Raw genomic sequence first — 14,809 nt, 5'->3', positions numbered from 1 at the left:
TTAGTATGTAAGAATTTTACATGAATTATAGTAGGATAAACCGTTTAACTATTTGTTCCTTTTTATCATTGCTGTAATTATAATAAATCTTTTATTCAAACTTATTTTTGTTAAAATCCTAGGATTATTAAAATTTATTGGTAAATTAATTTTCATTTATCGTGCTACTATTACACTTGATAGAAAGAAAATTGAATTGATAGAAAGCTTGATAGAAAGTAATATTTTTATAAGTTCACAAATTGAATAAATTTTGTTCCATTTACTATATTTTTAGGCTGCAATGTTAAATGTCTTAAATGCACACAGTAATACGAACTAAAAGTTGTTAAAAGACTTTTATAGAAATTAAGTATAGAAATGGAAATGCATTTTTTGAGAATGTTTAATGTTACTTTATATGTCTTAGAATATTTGTTAAATAATTATGCACATAAAAGTTTATTCCTAAGGAAAACTATTGTAAGAATGTTTCATCATTAGAGTGAATAATTTGATCATCGTTTTTCATAATTTATATTAAGTGACATATTATGGACAATTTTACTAAAGATATGCATCGTATTTTACTCTACGATTTTATTATAAAAATGGTACCAGTTGTATTACGATTTTGTTATAAAAATGGTACCAGTTTTACTACGATTTTGTTACAAGAATGGTACCAGTTATATTACGATCTTGTTATAAGAATGGTACAAGTTAGAAAGTACTTTAATAACTCCTATTTAATTTTCTTTTGTAAGGAAATTAACCAGACTGTGGTAAAAAGCTGTGGGAACGTAAAAATTCGTGTAAGAAACTGTATGAAAGTCGAGACTAAAGGAAGTTTAGTTTTACCTTTTAACGTTGACGTGTTACTCGTTGGTGGCTTTGTTGTATAATTTACTTCTTCATCCACAAACACGTAGCTAGCGTTAAATCCCGTTCCGTCGTATCTGTCGTTACTTTTAAAAGTCACACGAAAGAACTTTTTATCGCTCGCTACGTCGAACTCCTTCTGCTGACCACATCGCCTCGGGTACTTCCTGTCCCTGCCCACGTAATTTGAAAATTCGACGAAGTCGCTCGCAGACACCCCGTCGCATCTGTGAAAGTCAGAATTACACGTGTTTCTTAATCTCGAATTTCATTATAGCATTTAATTAAAAAGCTATAATTACACTGTGGAACAAATTTGAACCTTTTTTGTGACTTACAATAATCACTAGGTGATTCTTATAGAGTTCCTTACCCTAAATACGAATCCGAAAACCAAATTGCTGGGTCACATCCAGTTATCGAAAAAACTGGATTTTTGTAAAAACGGTCGAATTTTTCAGAGAACCAAGTGTTACGTGAAAACTAAAAGCGATAGGCAGTTAAAATTTGTCGTATAAAATAGAAAGGACTTGCCCGAATATGCAGCTATAAAAATTTTGAATTTTACTTATCATTAAATGTTTGTAAATGATGATCAAAGTTTAAAAAAGGGTAGATGCGCGTAGTTTGTATGCACTTCTGTTACATTTCTGAGAAAAGTGGGTTGGCTAGCACGAATTTGCTATGCATCATTGGATTCTGCAGACATTTCTGAAAAGGAACCTCCCCGCGGGAAGTGTGAGAACGGTTTTTCTTTCGGACAGGTTAAGAAAATGTCCGCGAAGAGCGCGTGCACGGAACTTTGGCGCCACACGGCTATCGCTCGTCAGTCATACCTATTAAGAGCCGTGATTACGCGCTGTATAGACCCGGACCCTGCTCACTTCTTATATGTATATATAATGTTTAATTGTTTTATAAATTTTCATAATAGTTATGAAACAGAATGAAATCGTCTAGACACGCTTTTATGTGATATAAAAAAGTATACAGCATTCTATTTAAAAAAATGAAGGTCACTTTCATATCTAACAAAATAGTATAAATACAAAAAGATTACATACGCCATTGCGTTGTGTATAAAAAACAGTACTACTTTTTCTTCTTTCATTTTTTTCTAATATTTAGTATTTACAAGAAAAACGCTGGCTAGTAATAGTGTGAATACCTTATATAGTTTATATAAATGTTTGTATTGTACTGGGCTACTTTTGAAATTGTATTACTGCTTTCTATTTGAAAATTAGTGAACATTTTGTTACGTTAAAATGCACGACAATATCGGTCGTAATATAATGCATCACAGTATTGCATTCGATATTACACTGGAAAAGTTGTCTGGTGCAAGCATGTAAAAGTCTACGAATTTCTACGAAATGAAAAACATGGCACGATTGTGGCACATCTAATCAGATTTTATACATTTTTTCAACAAATTTCAATTGTAGGTGTTACATGAAGCATACTTTTGTAAGTTTTTAATAACAAAGTTTCAAAGGTTGTTGCTATCAAATACATGAAAAATTAATTTCTTTTGTAGAGATCTTCAGTACAGTCAAATTATTGTAAATAAATTGATATAAGTATAAATATATATAAATATAAAAATATGCAATATAACAGTAGTTTTTTTTATAATATCAAGTAGATAAGATTTTTAATGTTGAACATTTTTAGTACAAATACGATTTTTTATTAGTCTGAAGATTTATACCCAGGGTAAAGTTTTATCTCAATTTTTTTACAGTGGTACATATGATAGATAATAATCAAATAAATTAAAGCTGGTAATCTTCGTGAACTATAAAATGGAGGAAAGAAATATGGAAAGAAATATTCATATCAGGCTTAAACTTTTGTGATATATTATTAAAATTTATAAATTTTTGTCATATTGTCATATTAGAGTTACATAATGTTTTCACTGTTATTTTTTCTTGCTCACTGTTTAAGTCAGGATAGTTACATGTAATAAATAGGGTAAACATTCATTCTGCAAAAGACAAAATTTGAACGACTTTAATTGGGCAGTAATAATGAAAACAAATATACAATTTCCAATAATAAAATGATACTCGCATCAAACGAGATTTGGAGTTTCATGGTATTTCAATGATATGTTGATAAATTTACCGTTTAATTATTGGATACAATGTTTGAATTTCGAATTATATCAAGAGCCAACAATTTCCAATAATAAAAATGTTCGCTCCAAATAATCAACAATTTTTTATTAGTCTGTATTATAATTTAATTTTCTTTATTATAAATATGTAAGTAATCGAATATGTAGTTATATTACTTGGAAATAATTCAATTTTTAAAGAGAAAATAATTAAAGTAATTATTTATTATACATTTTTTCTGTTATAGCTTTATTTTAATTTTGAAGAATACAAAAATATTTCTTAGAACAAGATTTAAACATTAAGAGATGATTTTTCACTGACAAAAATTCTTGAATTGATAATTTACTGTCAGTTAGTCACACAATTGGTAGATTTTAAAAGTTGAATTTCGTTCTAATATTTTGGTTTGAATTGATAATAAAAAAGATGATATCATAGTTCATCATAAGCAACTTCGAAAATAAACGCATATGACTTTCTTTTTGTAGTTTGCATGCTATTTAACTAAATTGCCACAGAAGTACTTACAATTATTCATCGTAATCATGTGATTTTCACTTCGAAAGATATGTCGATCTACATAATCGAACACTGTCAATCTCTTTTCGATTGGTAAAGGATTTTTTCTTCTATTAAAGATTATTCATTCTTGCGTTATTTATCTATCACTCGATAAACAATTTTAAGTTAACACTTTCCCGAAAGAAATCGTAGTTCTACGTCATTTCAAATTCTTTAGTTGAATATATTTTTAAAACTTGAACAGCAAATGACTATAAGTGTCATACTGATATTATCTTAAGACCGATAAGAGGTAACGAATAAAAGTTTAAACGAAAGATATATTGTCTTTTCGCATCTACAAAATTGTAAAATAAAATTTAGGTCAAAATTTTGAAGAATTTGAACTTTTTGTCAAATTTTACTTCGCAATTTTATTGCAATTTACCGTCTTCGAAATAATTTACGGGATAGAAAAATTTGTATTTTTTTTAAAGGGGTGGTCTCACCAGTTCAAAGTGAGTTTCGACACAAAAAAAAATTTTAATGATTACGTTCCATTTACTCTACTTACACACAAAGTTTCATCATTTCTTCAATTTCCGGGTTGCCGTACTCAGCTACAGATTTTTAGAAATTAAATTCCGTATTCAGCTAAACGCTTCGTTCTGCTATGGCTCGTAGCGAAAGTGTTAGTAGTAAAAATATAAATAATAAACCATAAATGAATAATTAATTGAATCCGTCAAGAGATTATAAAATCAACTACAAATCAGTCATATCGAAAATTTGTATCCCGGCCACAATTACAACATGTGAACATAAACCTATTTATTTTAAACGTCCCAATAATAAAACACTTATTTCCACATAAATAGTAAAAAAATTGAAATATATAAATTTCAGAAAAAAGAAACTTACTAACCTCTATTACCAACGTTCAAAGTACATCGGAGAATACACCGAACAAGCATATCAATTCTGACGTACCTTGCGGTGACCACTCTATTTAGAAACCCTGAAAATTTATGGCGCGACCTACTTTAAAGCGGAAGAGAAGTTCTCCGTGTAACTCGTCCGATTCTATTATGTATAAAATACAAACGCAGGTGTATTATTCAAGGGATATCTAAGCTCGCCGCGGCGGCCGCGCGGGAAATTTATATTTTCGACGAAGTCGGACATTATACAGTCGCCCGTAAATTGATATACATGGACGATGAAGTGTCCGGAAAAGGACGGCCCTGAAATATTCACCTTTCGCGGGGAATATCGAGGGGGGAATTCGAATGCTTTTTCTCGGTCTTCTTGTGGCTGCTCATAAATTGCTTTCATAGCCGTGGACCGGCAATTCCATAAGTAATTCAATCTTGGCTCTTCCCGCGCATAACTTTAATATACATGCGTACTCAAGCCGCATGGAGCGGCTTTACAATCAGAATCCTTTGGATATTCCCGCCCTCAGATTTTATTCCGGTCTTCGAGCTCCATAAATATTTCTCGCCGTTTCAGCGGGAAGTCAACGAATCCGTTCGCCGATTACGTAACCCGCGATTAAAGTTCGAGAACGCCGCCGACGCCCCGTCAGAAACAACGTTTTATTTCTGCACGACGTTCCCGCCGCGCGATGTGCCAAGTTCGATTTTTTGTTCCGTTCGGCTGCGCGAAAATAACTTTAATGGGAACGTGCACGGTCGAAGGAACGTCACGGTTCAGCCAATTGTTCACGATGGAAATAACAGAAATGTAACTTGCAAACTTCTCGTATTCGGAAGAATTAATTAGTAATGTTTTATTTACAGAACAGCGACGCTGTTAGAAGATTGAATTTTGTTTTGTAGATTAAAGGGATTATGTATAATTAGGTGGCTCGCGATAATCGGATTTTCCACAGTCAATGCCACTTTAACTTGTTAATTGTGGAATTTAGTCTGAAGAATCGCTCGTTTTGCGCATAACGAAATCAAATAATGAAGCGTGTACTCATCAAACGCAGAACGAATGCACTTAGGGTATATTTCAATGAAAAACCAAAGCAAAATGAAAAAGAATTACATGTTTACGTGAAAAAATAAATAATTCATTGTTCAAAGAATTATGTAGTGTCATTTCGAGCTTAAACCCTTTGTAGTCCAACGGTGAGTCATAATCACGATCTCAACTTACATGAACAATTTACCTTAATTCCAACATTCGTTCTTACTTACTGTTCCATTATTTACATTAATGAAGTGATCTAATTGGAATCTGTACAAATGTGATAAAAATAAGTTTCCAAAATGTATTTTATAATCATTTTTTTATGAAGACAAAACCGACTGATATAAACAAAATTTGACTTTATGAAAATGCGGTATTATCATTCGATGTGCTTTGTTTTGGTAAAGTAATATTATAATAATATAAGAAAAATAAAACTGGCACTCAGAACAGAAAAAGGTAAGAGACATCAAACAATATACTTTTGTAACACCTGTCCCAAAAAGCCTGGAATGCACCTTGGTGAGTGCTTTTTAAAATACCATACCCAACACAACTATACAACACAAGGTTTAAATATTATATTTCTAACATGTAAAGATATATAAAACATTCGAATAAAAAAGTTATTTTCAATTTGACTACTTATTTTATTTTTCTTTGAAAATATCACGGAGTTGCTGGTTCCCCCATGGAAGAAATACTTGAAGTGCAAAGGGTTAATTAAGATGACGCGTGTACTCGTCAAACGCAGTTAACTGGTTAAAGAGGATGTATTATATATAATTAGGTGGGTCACGATAATCGGCTTTTCCACAATTATTGTCATTTTAACCTCTTGCTCTACGATTTCTTTCTGAATTGTGATCGGTTTAACTATTTTGTTATTGATAATTAATTGAGAATAAGAGAAAATTCCAATATTATTCTGTATCAACGTATGTTCTAAGGTATAATCACGGATAATAGAGGAATAATAGGTAATCTGTATTTAAACAAATTGAATAATATTTATGTTTGTTAAATTCTATTTGAAATCTTCACCACGAATTTATAGGGCAAGGGGTTAAATCGTAGAATTTTAGTATTCGGAGGACTTCTGGTTAAATATTTCATTTGCTATTTCGTTGTTGAAGTTATAATTTTTTGCAAATAAAAATTTTATTTATAAAAGAAAGAGTTTATTTGTAATAATATGAAGGATATATTTTTATGTTACAAGATTATAAAGCATACGCTTTTTATTCGTAATCATTTATTGGACTTTACAGTATCAATATAGTATGAATAATAATAGTAAAATATACTATGTGTTCTAGAATTGAGCAACGTTAATCGCAGTCAATAGTACTGGATGGTGCTAGAAGTTTAATGTCTATGGATTGGAAATTGATAAATGAAATTATTTAAGGACATTAAATAATAATTATCATTTTCAGAAAGTTTGTGATACGTTTTAACACTAAAACTACCGAGCAGTTAAATTGACTGTTTGAAATTCTTTTATAGAAGCTCCAGGAGTGCATCTATTGAGACTTTAAGTGATTTACAACTCAATTTGTGTATTGCTAAATCAATTTCTATAACAATTACTTAGATATACATCTAGTATCTTTTTAATAATTGCAAAAAGAAGAAATCAGGAATGAGTCATTTTGACCCGTTTAGTAGTTTCAGTGTTAATAAAGGCAATATAGAGAAAATTATCTTTCTGAAAAGGAAACACATTTAATTGCAAAAATAGTATAACAGTTACTGTTACTAAATAGTATAGCAGATGTTAAACAACATTAAAAAGAATAATATTATATTCTTTCTTTGTTTTGGGTACATTCGTACATTTTGACACCATTAAATTTTTATGAAATTTAACGAAGATAATAATTTGTTAAAACGTTCAAATCAAATATTGTTCTACATAAACTGGAAACACTATAATATTATATATCGGATTTCAATAAGCGAAACAAGAAGTTCAATCTATTGACAGTAGTCTCGAATGTAACAATAAACAGTTAAAACAGATAATACACGATAAAGCAATATAGATGCAAATTTTAGACTGTAAACTAAACTCACTCACCAGCCTGGCAGGCTGTGTTTAAATATAATTATATACATGCAAATACTTGTGACATTTTCATTATTCTCTTATATAAAATAATTTATATAACATTTCTGCAAGAACATACTTCATCGTTTTTATTTGCATTGCGAAAAGCCCTATTTTCCATTATTTTCTCATATCATTCATTCGTGAAATTGTTGAAAACAAACTGCCATTATATTTCATTTCAAATATAAAATCAGTTACACCGTATAAACTTTTCTTAATGCTTATGGTAGTAGCTGTGTCGAGAAAGTAGGAGGAAGTAAAGAAATTGTGGATTTGATAACGGCGAGTTGAAAAATCAACTTGAAGCAGATTCATGTCAAACTGTCAAGAAACTCATAAAATTACTTTGCACCTGTGAGACGACAGTTATTGAACGGTCTCAAGAAATTGAAAAAGTCAAGGAATACGGAATTCTAAAAAAAGAGGAAAGCAATAGCAAAATATTTATATTATATTCTTATTTATTTTAATTTTTCAAATATTTCAGTAATTTCCAAGGATACAAAATAAGTTTGAATATGTGTATGTACTATAGTATCCGTGCGGCGAATTTTTTTATTTAAATTTCTCATTTATTTTGATTTGCTAACGTAAAAATTCGTGGGCTTTTTTTATAGAAATGAAGAATTTTATAAATAAAGCAGAGAAATATTTAAACAATCTAAGTCTAACTTTAAACATGTTATTTTAATTTGTTTAAGTCTACTTTGACAATTCTCAAGGTACAATGCAGTGTACAAAGAATTAAGCACCAAACATCTACCGGGATACCTAAAAGGAAGAGAAATAAAGAAGGAAAAAAATAAAAGCCTATGATAGGTCCAAAAAGCAGACAGCTGTAGGAATAATGGCTTAAGACACATTAGGGAAAACTTAAGTACTGTTAAAATAGTAACTACAATGAACGTTTTAAATGATAAGGATAGAGCAATAGATAAGTGCAATTAAAAAGAAACAAAGTAAAATGGTGAAATGTTCATATAGACCAATTGGTAACTGATAAGTATGTATATATATAAGTAGCAAGTATGTAAGTATATAAGTTAGATTACTAGAAATTAGACATAAGAATAACATATACAAAGTAAGACACTGTTAATCGAAAGCTATTCCAAGTCACAAGGCAGGAATTATGCGTAATAAATAAAATAAAAATAAATGCAAAGTAAAAATGTGGGTGGGGTAATATCAATCTTTGTTATCTAAATGAAACTTCAATGAGTAACGATAAACACATGATTACGACTTACGGTACACATTTTTGTGTATAACTTGAAAATTGAAAGAAACCGTCCACCACATGTACAGGAAAATATTGCTCACAATGAAGACTTTGACAACATATTTCTGGAGCAACAGGGAATTCTTTGTTTTTCTTTTTGTTTACTGCAACGTCTGGACTCATGTCAACCATCAAGACATGGTTTTTGAAAATGAGTTTATTTAACAATGTGTAACTCTTAAACTGTTCCAAATGAAAATACACACAACTGAGTAAGCCGCAAGTAGCCGCAGCTACATTTAAGTTTGGCAATGAGTTTGGTAATGAGTACTGAAATGTATCCAATTAAAAAAAACTGATTTCAGTATATTCCAAAAAAGTTATGTAACAATATTCAAATTATGGCCTGCATCATAAATTGCATCCCTGATTTAAATAATTAATTTACTAATGAAACACTGTTAAGTCATATTTTCAATTTCTTAAATAATCTACAGTATATTTATTCTGACGGATGAGAAAAATGATTTTTGAATTTTAAATAATTTATAAGTATTTACATTTTTTCAGCAACAAATAAGATTAAATAAAAGATAATTTATCAAATAATTTATATATAATATAAAAATGGAAAATTTTTATGTAATTAACAAATATATACTTATCATAATAAATCAAATTACAGAAAAATGTTCCATTTTTAAAATAATTTTCTTTCCTCTTTTTGCCCTATTTTGTCCGGAAATCGACCACTGCGCGTCACTTCGCTAGATCATTGCGTTTCCATTTCGGAACAAGGAAGACACATTCTTACTCATAAATTGAAGCCCGAGTAAACAGTCGAAAATATATGTTCCTAAACGAGAAGACCGAATGATGATCTATCACAGGAATTGCCACTTATGTCATCGGTACAAGGAGCTGCTTGCAATATATATTTCCCCTTTCGCGATAATAGCACCATCATTCACGTATCAATATTTCTTACAGCTGCGATTTATTATTTGCAGAAATGAATACATTCTTCGTCGATCGAACAGCTACATAAATCGTCGTTATCAATCATTTATTTAGCGATTCTCCGTTTCCATCCTCCCTTTAATTATGAAGCATATATCATCGGAGCGTCGGAAATTCGTACTGTTTCCTGCATGGGATAAATATGCGCCTGATAATCAGAAAACGAAAATCCAGCACTGCTAAATTTTATTATTCGAATGAATGAATTAATTCGTTTACAAGACGTGCAAACAATCGAATTTTTCTGATAGTCGAGCAACTCGTATAATTGCATTCTATATGAGAAATGATTTTTATTCAATAGGTATTTTATATTTCATTTGAACTGATAAACCAGTAAGCTTGCGTTTTGTTGGCATATAATAATAAGCGACATTGATGTGTCGACAATATTTTAATTTGTGTATAATAGACATAATAAATGATTAAATAAAAATTTTGTAGCACTAAAATTTGGCAACACACTTTTATTTATTCACGTTAATTTTTAAACCAATAGACACTGTCAAAAATTTAAAGTGCTAGACACACAAAATCATGACCTTAACAATACGTGTCAAGATCGAAGTTATATTAAAGGTTGCACTTTTTTAAAATAATCATAGTCACGCCCTTTCGTCAAAAATATTTTTGTGAAAAGTTCAAGATGAAGTCCACGACATATTTCAAGATGATTCGAATCAGCAAGGAATCGTTAATATAATAATTATCAAACATTAAAATTTTTTTCTTTGTTATTTTTCTCGAATATTTATCGTTTATGAAAAAAACGCATGCCTATTTTACCATGGACATACTGTGCACAGATTCTTGTCATTTACTTTTTTATTACTTTTCTATTAATTCTCGCTTCTTTGATTACAATGATTGTTACGTGTTCAAAACAATTGCATCACTCTTTATTGGTTTACAATGCCTTCATTGATTCATTGAAGCCAGTATATATAGATATTATTGGTTTTTCATTAACCACGTAAGTAATACTAACTTTTTAGGTTCCAAATAAAAACTTTTAGGAAAAAATATTTATTTTCACAATATACATTAACTAAATAAGTACTTTTTACCAAAAGAGATATTTAATCATTTTTTTAATAAAAATAAAAATTTTTATTAAAAATGCTATTCTAACTGTTAAAAAAATGGGTCGTGATTACTACATCGATTTTATACTGGTGGTTTCACAACTAATCCATTGGTTCACATTTCACTGATATTGAAATATGCGGTTTCAAGGCGATGCCACAGTAAACTAGAATTAATCACAATTTCAATGGTGCTATCGCTATTTATTACTTTAGTGAAGATTTTTTAAAATTAAATTATGTGAACTCCTATTATTATTTTATTTTCATTATCCTATATAGTGCTTTAAAATTGAATAATTACCATTTTATACATAAATTTCTTAAAGGCTTCTGACGTAATATTGTAGGGACAGGTATAATTAGACATTTAGATATGTAAAATATCCAATTAACGTTTAGATATGTAAAATATAGTTTGTCTTCGTTTTTCGCTAATTATACTTACAATTAAAATTCTGTAGGAACTCATGCTGAAAATGGATGTTTACAGAACTTTATATAATACTGCAGATTTTTGTGCAAATAAAAATGTTTAAGAATGTAATCAGAAGAACGACAATTTGTTGATTTTATTTGTGAATAATAAATTAGTTTTATTTAAAAACATTAATATACAGAATAACGAATCTTTGCAATATAAGTTCTCGAGACGTAAAGAGAGATGCACATTCAGTTGCTTGTTGATTTTTTCGTAGCCATAGAGATCTGTTTTCATTTTAATTGATTTATTATAATTTATTTCACCCATAAGATGATGGTTACTGCCAATTACTAATACAGTACAAAACACCTTTTCGTAACAAATATTATAACGTATTAAATGTACATTTTCCATATTCTGTGCAATTATCGAAACCACAAATACACGGATAAAGATCCGTAGTCTAATAATGATAAAACGTAGTTGATATGATATCTTTCATATATTTCTAAACTAAATCTTCTGTAGCGATATATAGCATATGGAAAATTGATAACTTATCTATGAAATACCGGAGAGATCAGTTCTTCATAACCATTTCACCAATTTTAGGAATATTGGCATATAATTTTCAACATTGTTATTTACTATCGAGTATTTCAATATCCGCAAGATTTTTGTTTAAAAATTGTTTTTATTATGTAGTTTTCCTATTTGTAATCGATAACATTTTTTTCTTTATATCGATTTCTTCATCTTTCTGTGAATTTTAAAAATGAATTCTATTCTAATTAAAATATTTCCATCTTCGGACATAATTTATTAAATTAATATCACCCAGTTAAAAGAACGAGTTGGTTAAAGAAAATTTATTTAAAACAATCATCGTTTTATCATCAGCGAAAGTACATTTTAATATTTTCCATATTACAACTTTACCATTAGAAATAAACACGTTTCCATTGAGTAATTGTGAATAAATTCCATTCCAAAGAGTAAATAATGAGATAGTAAAGTAAATAATTTCTAGAAGTTATAGTTTCTGTGGAAATACTACTTAACAGTTCGGTTTCTCATTTATTAACCTAATAGTTTGTTTTTAACTGTAGTAATTTTGAGGTTTGTATCAGAGGTGCAGTGGGCAGAAACAGTAAAATTGCTATAGGAAAATAAAGAGTACGTTTATTGAGATATGATTTAAAATGCAATATCTATTCTACGCGATGGTTCGGCTGTGAATGGGTGCAACCAGCGATAGGACACTTAATTTATGGTCCACCATTGCGCAACGTGCTTTAAACACATCTCAAAGAAAACAGTCCCGTGTCGCGCCAGGCACTCGAACCGAATCTCCTGTTACAAATTTGGAGAGATCGCCTTCTAGCACGATATTAACAATCCTGTAACACTGACATAATTAAACCTTCTTATATATTTATATATTTATATATTCCGATGGACAACTTTAGTAAATTAAGATAAATATTATTTTTTACTATTCACATTATCTAATGTCGATTTATATTCGAGTATTGAATGTTATAATTAATCTAACTTTCATTTTACTTTGTATATAGTAATAACACGTTCGATTCTATTATAATTTCATTTTTATTTATCATTTTTGCAATTTTACTATAACTTTTGTTAGTTTGCAATGATATGATTTGTTTGAATTTAATATTTTCGTTTTAATATCACTGAATGAATGAGCATTATATAAAACGTATCTATAAAAATGAATAAACAAATAAAGTTGAAAACGGAAAGTAGTTAACTATTAATTATAAGGAGACCAATTATTTTTCGAACTGTGTATTACAATTTTAGCAAGCTGTACAACTTTTAGCGATTTAGTATATTATTTCCAAATATATTTAATTTGTCATTTCTAAAGAAAAATGTCTACATTGTAATTATTATATATCAAATAAAAATAAATCACACATATGTGTGTAAATTATTTAAACTTTTCATAATTATATAATAAAAAAAACTCACAAAGAAAAGATTTCGTGACTTGTAAGTTTTTATATCGAAAATTTTCAGCGCGTGTTTTTGTATCACAAGTGTAAATTAGTGTAATGCAGTTGACTTTCCATTTAGACGGAGTATTTGTTCCACGTGGATTCTTTTTACACGAATTAAAATCGCATAAATAAACTCTGTCATTACAAAAGAAAACAAAATATTCTAAAGAAAACATCGTATAAGTTTTACAAATATATGTTTATTTCACATAGCATAACAAAAAATAATAATGACACTTCAGAAAGCAAAAGTAAGTTTTATTTGCAAACACTAAATTCAAATCGCGTAAGTTGATATCGCGTAGAACAGTATTGCATAAATAATATTATAATTTATTGGGTAAATAAGAAGCTCATGTAAAAGGAGTGTCGCGTAAATAGAGGGTCAGGTATATTGTACAAAGAACAGAGATCCAAAGCGATTTTAGAATTTTTAACACTCAAACTACAAGACTGGTCAAATTGACCCACTGCAGAATTTTTATTTTGCAACTATTTCAATTATGAAGGCATGTTTGCAAAAGATTTCTAATTAAATTTGTGTATTTGCATAGATGCCATTAAACACTTTCTAATAAATTTCCCCCGTTTCCACTCTAAAAGGATCAACTGTAACATTAAATCTGATATGAAGACGAACCTGAGTGATCCTACCAGTACCCAGAATGTGCTTAAGTTTTTCAGACAAATTAACCTCCTGAGTTTATTATAATTAAATAATGTCTATTCCGACAATCTTGTAGTATATATTAAGTATTATTAAGAAATAAGTAATATATCCAAATGTTGGTGGTCACTAATGACTTTACTGTTAATGTGACCATCTTAATATAAACTGAAATATCGATAAATAAAAAAAATAGACTAGGCTACCCTTCGAATCTCAAGAAACGTATTGTTTTAATTTTTATAAAAAATTGGAAATTAGTGTATTTAATAGCTCGGTGGCCTCAGTGTTAAAGAGGAATATAAAAAGTGTTTCAGTGCAAGTTGGAAGTGTGTGCCTGGTTATTAATATAAGAATTAATGTATTACGACAATGTTGACTCTCGTTACAGGTTTGACCTCGAGCGATCTCTAAATATCAAATTGAGGCCAAATTTTAAGCTGGCAAAGTCGACAACGTCACGAGACCTACTTCGTGTTTCCTCTTGGTCCGATTGTTTAAAAGTTCGACCGAAATTGGAAAAACACGACTAATTAGCGGTTACCCAGTAATGAACGAAGCACCGCGTTACAGTAGGTTATTGATGACGATTTAACGCGATCCAATTAGGTCGTTGTGTGACCAGCTTTTTCTTCTTCTTCTTCTTCCTTCTCGTAATAGTATTTCGATTTTTTTCTTTTCTAATGCCGTACGCCGAGTTACGTTCCAGCTTCTTACGCTAATTAATACTAAGACTACCGGACGGATCGAACTGACCCACTTCAGAATTTTTAT

General features: G+C 29.6%; 1 protein-coding gene across 4 annotated transcripts in view; it reads right to left on the bottom strand.

The window, feature by feature from the left end:
* The window catches only part of Sol1, a 1,346,934-nt gene that overhangs the window by 22,113 nt on the left and 1,310,012 nt on the right, over positions 1-14,809 (bottom strand). For all 4 annotated transcript variants that reach the window (XR_004234727.2, XR_004234726.2, XR_012999919.1 and 1 more), the window contains exon 12: positions 841-1,088. Coding sequence is in view for 1 of the 4 variants with exons in the window: in XM_031973633.2 (XP_031829493.1) it covers positions 841-1,088 (248 nt within the window). In the remaining 3 variants the exon portion in view is untranslated. The remainder of the gene's footprint in view (positions 1-840; positions 1,089-14,809) is intronic.

This window comes from Nomia melanderi, chromosome 13 (assembly GCF_051020985.1).
Source record: "Nomia melanderi isolate GNS246 chromosome 13, iyNomMela1, whole genome shotgun sequence".
NCBI classification, from domain to species: Eukaryota; Metazoa; Arthropoda; class Insecta; order Hymenoptera; family Halictidae; genus Nomia; species Nomia melanderi.
Note: the sequence above shows the minus strand (reverse complement) of the source record. Positions and strands in the feature narration are given on the sequence as shown.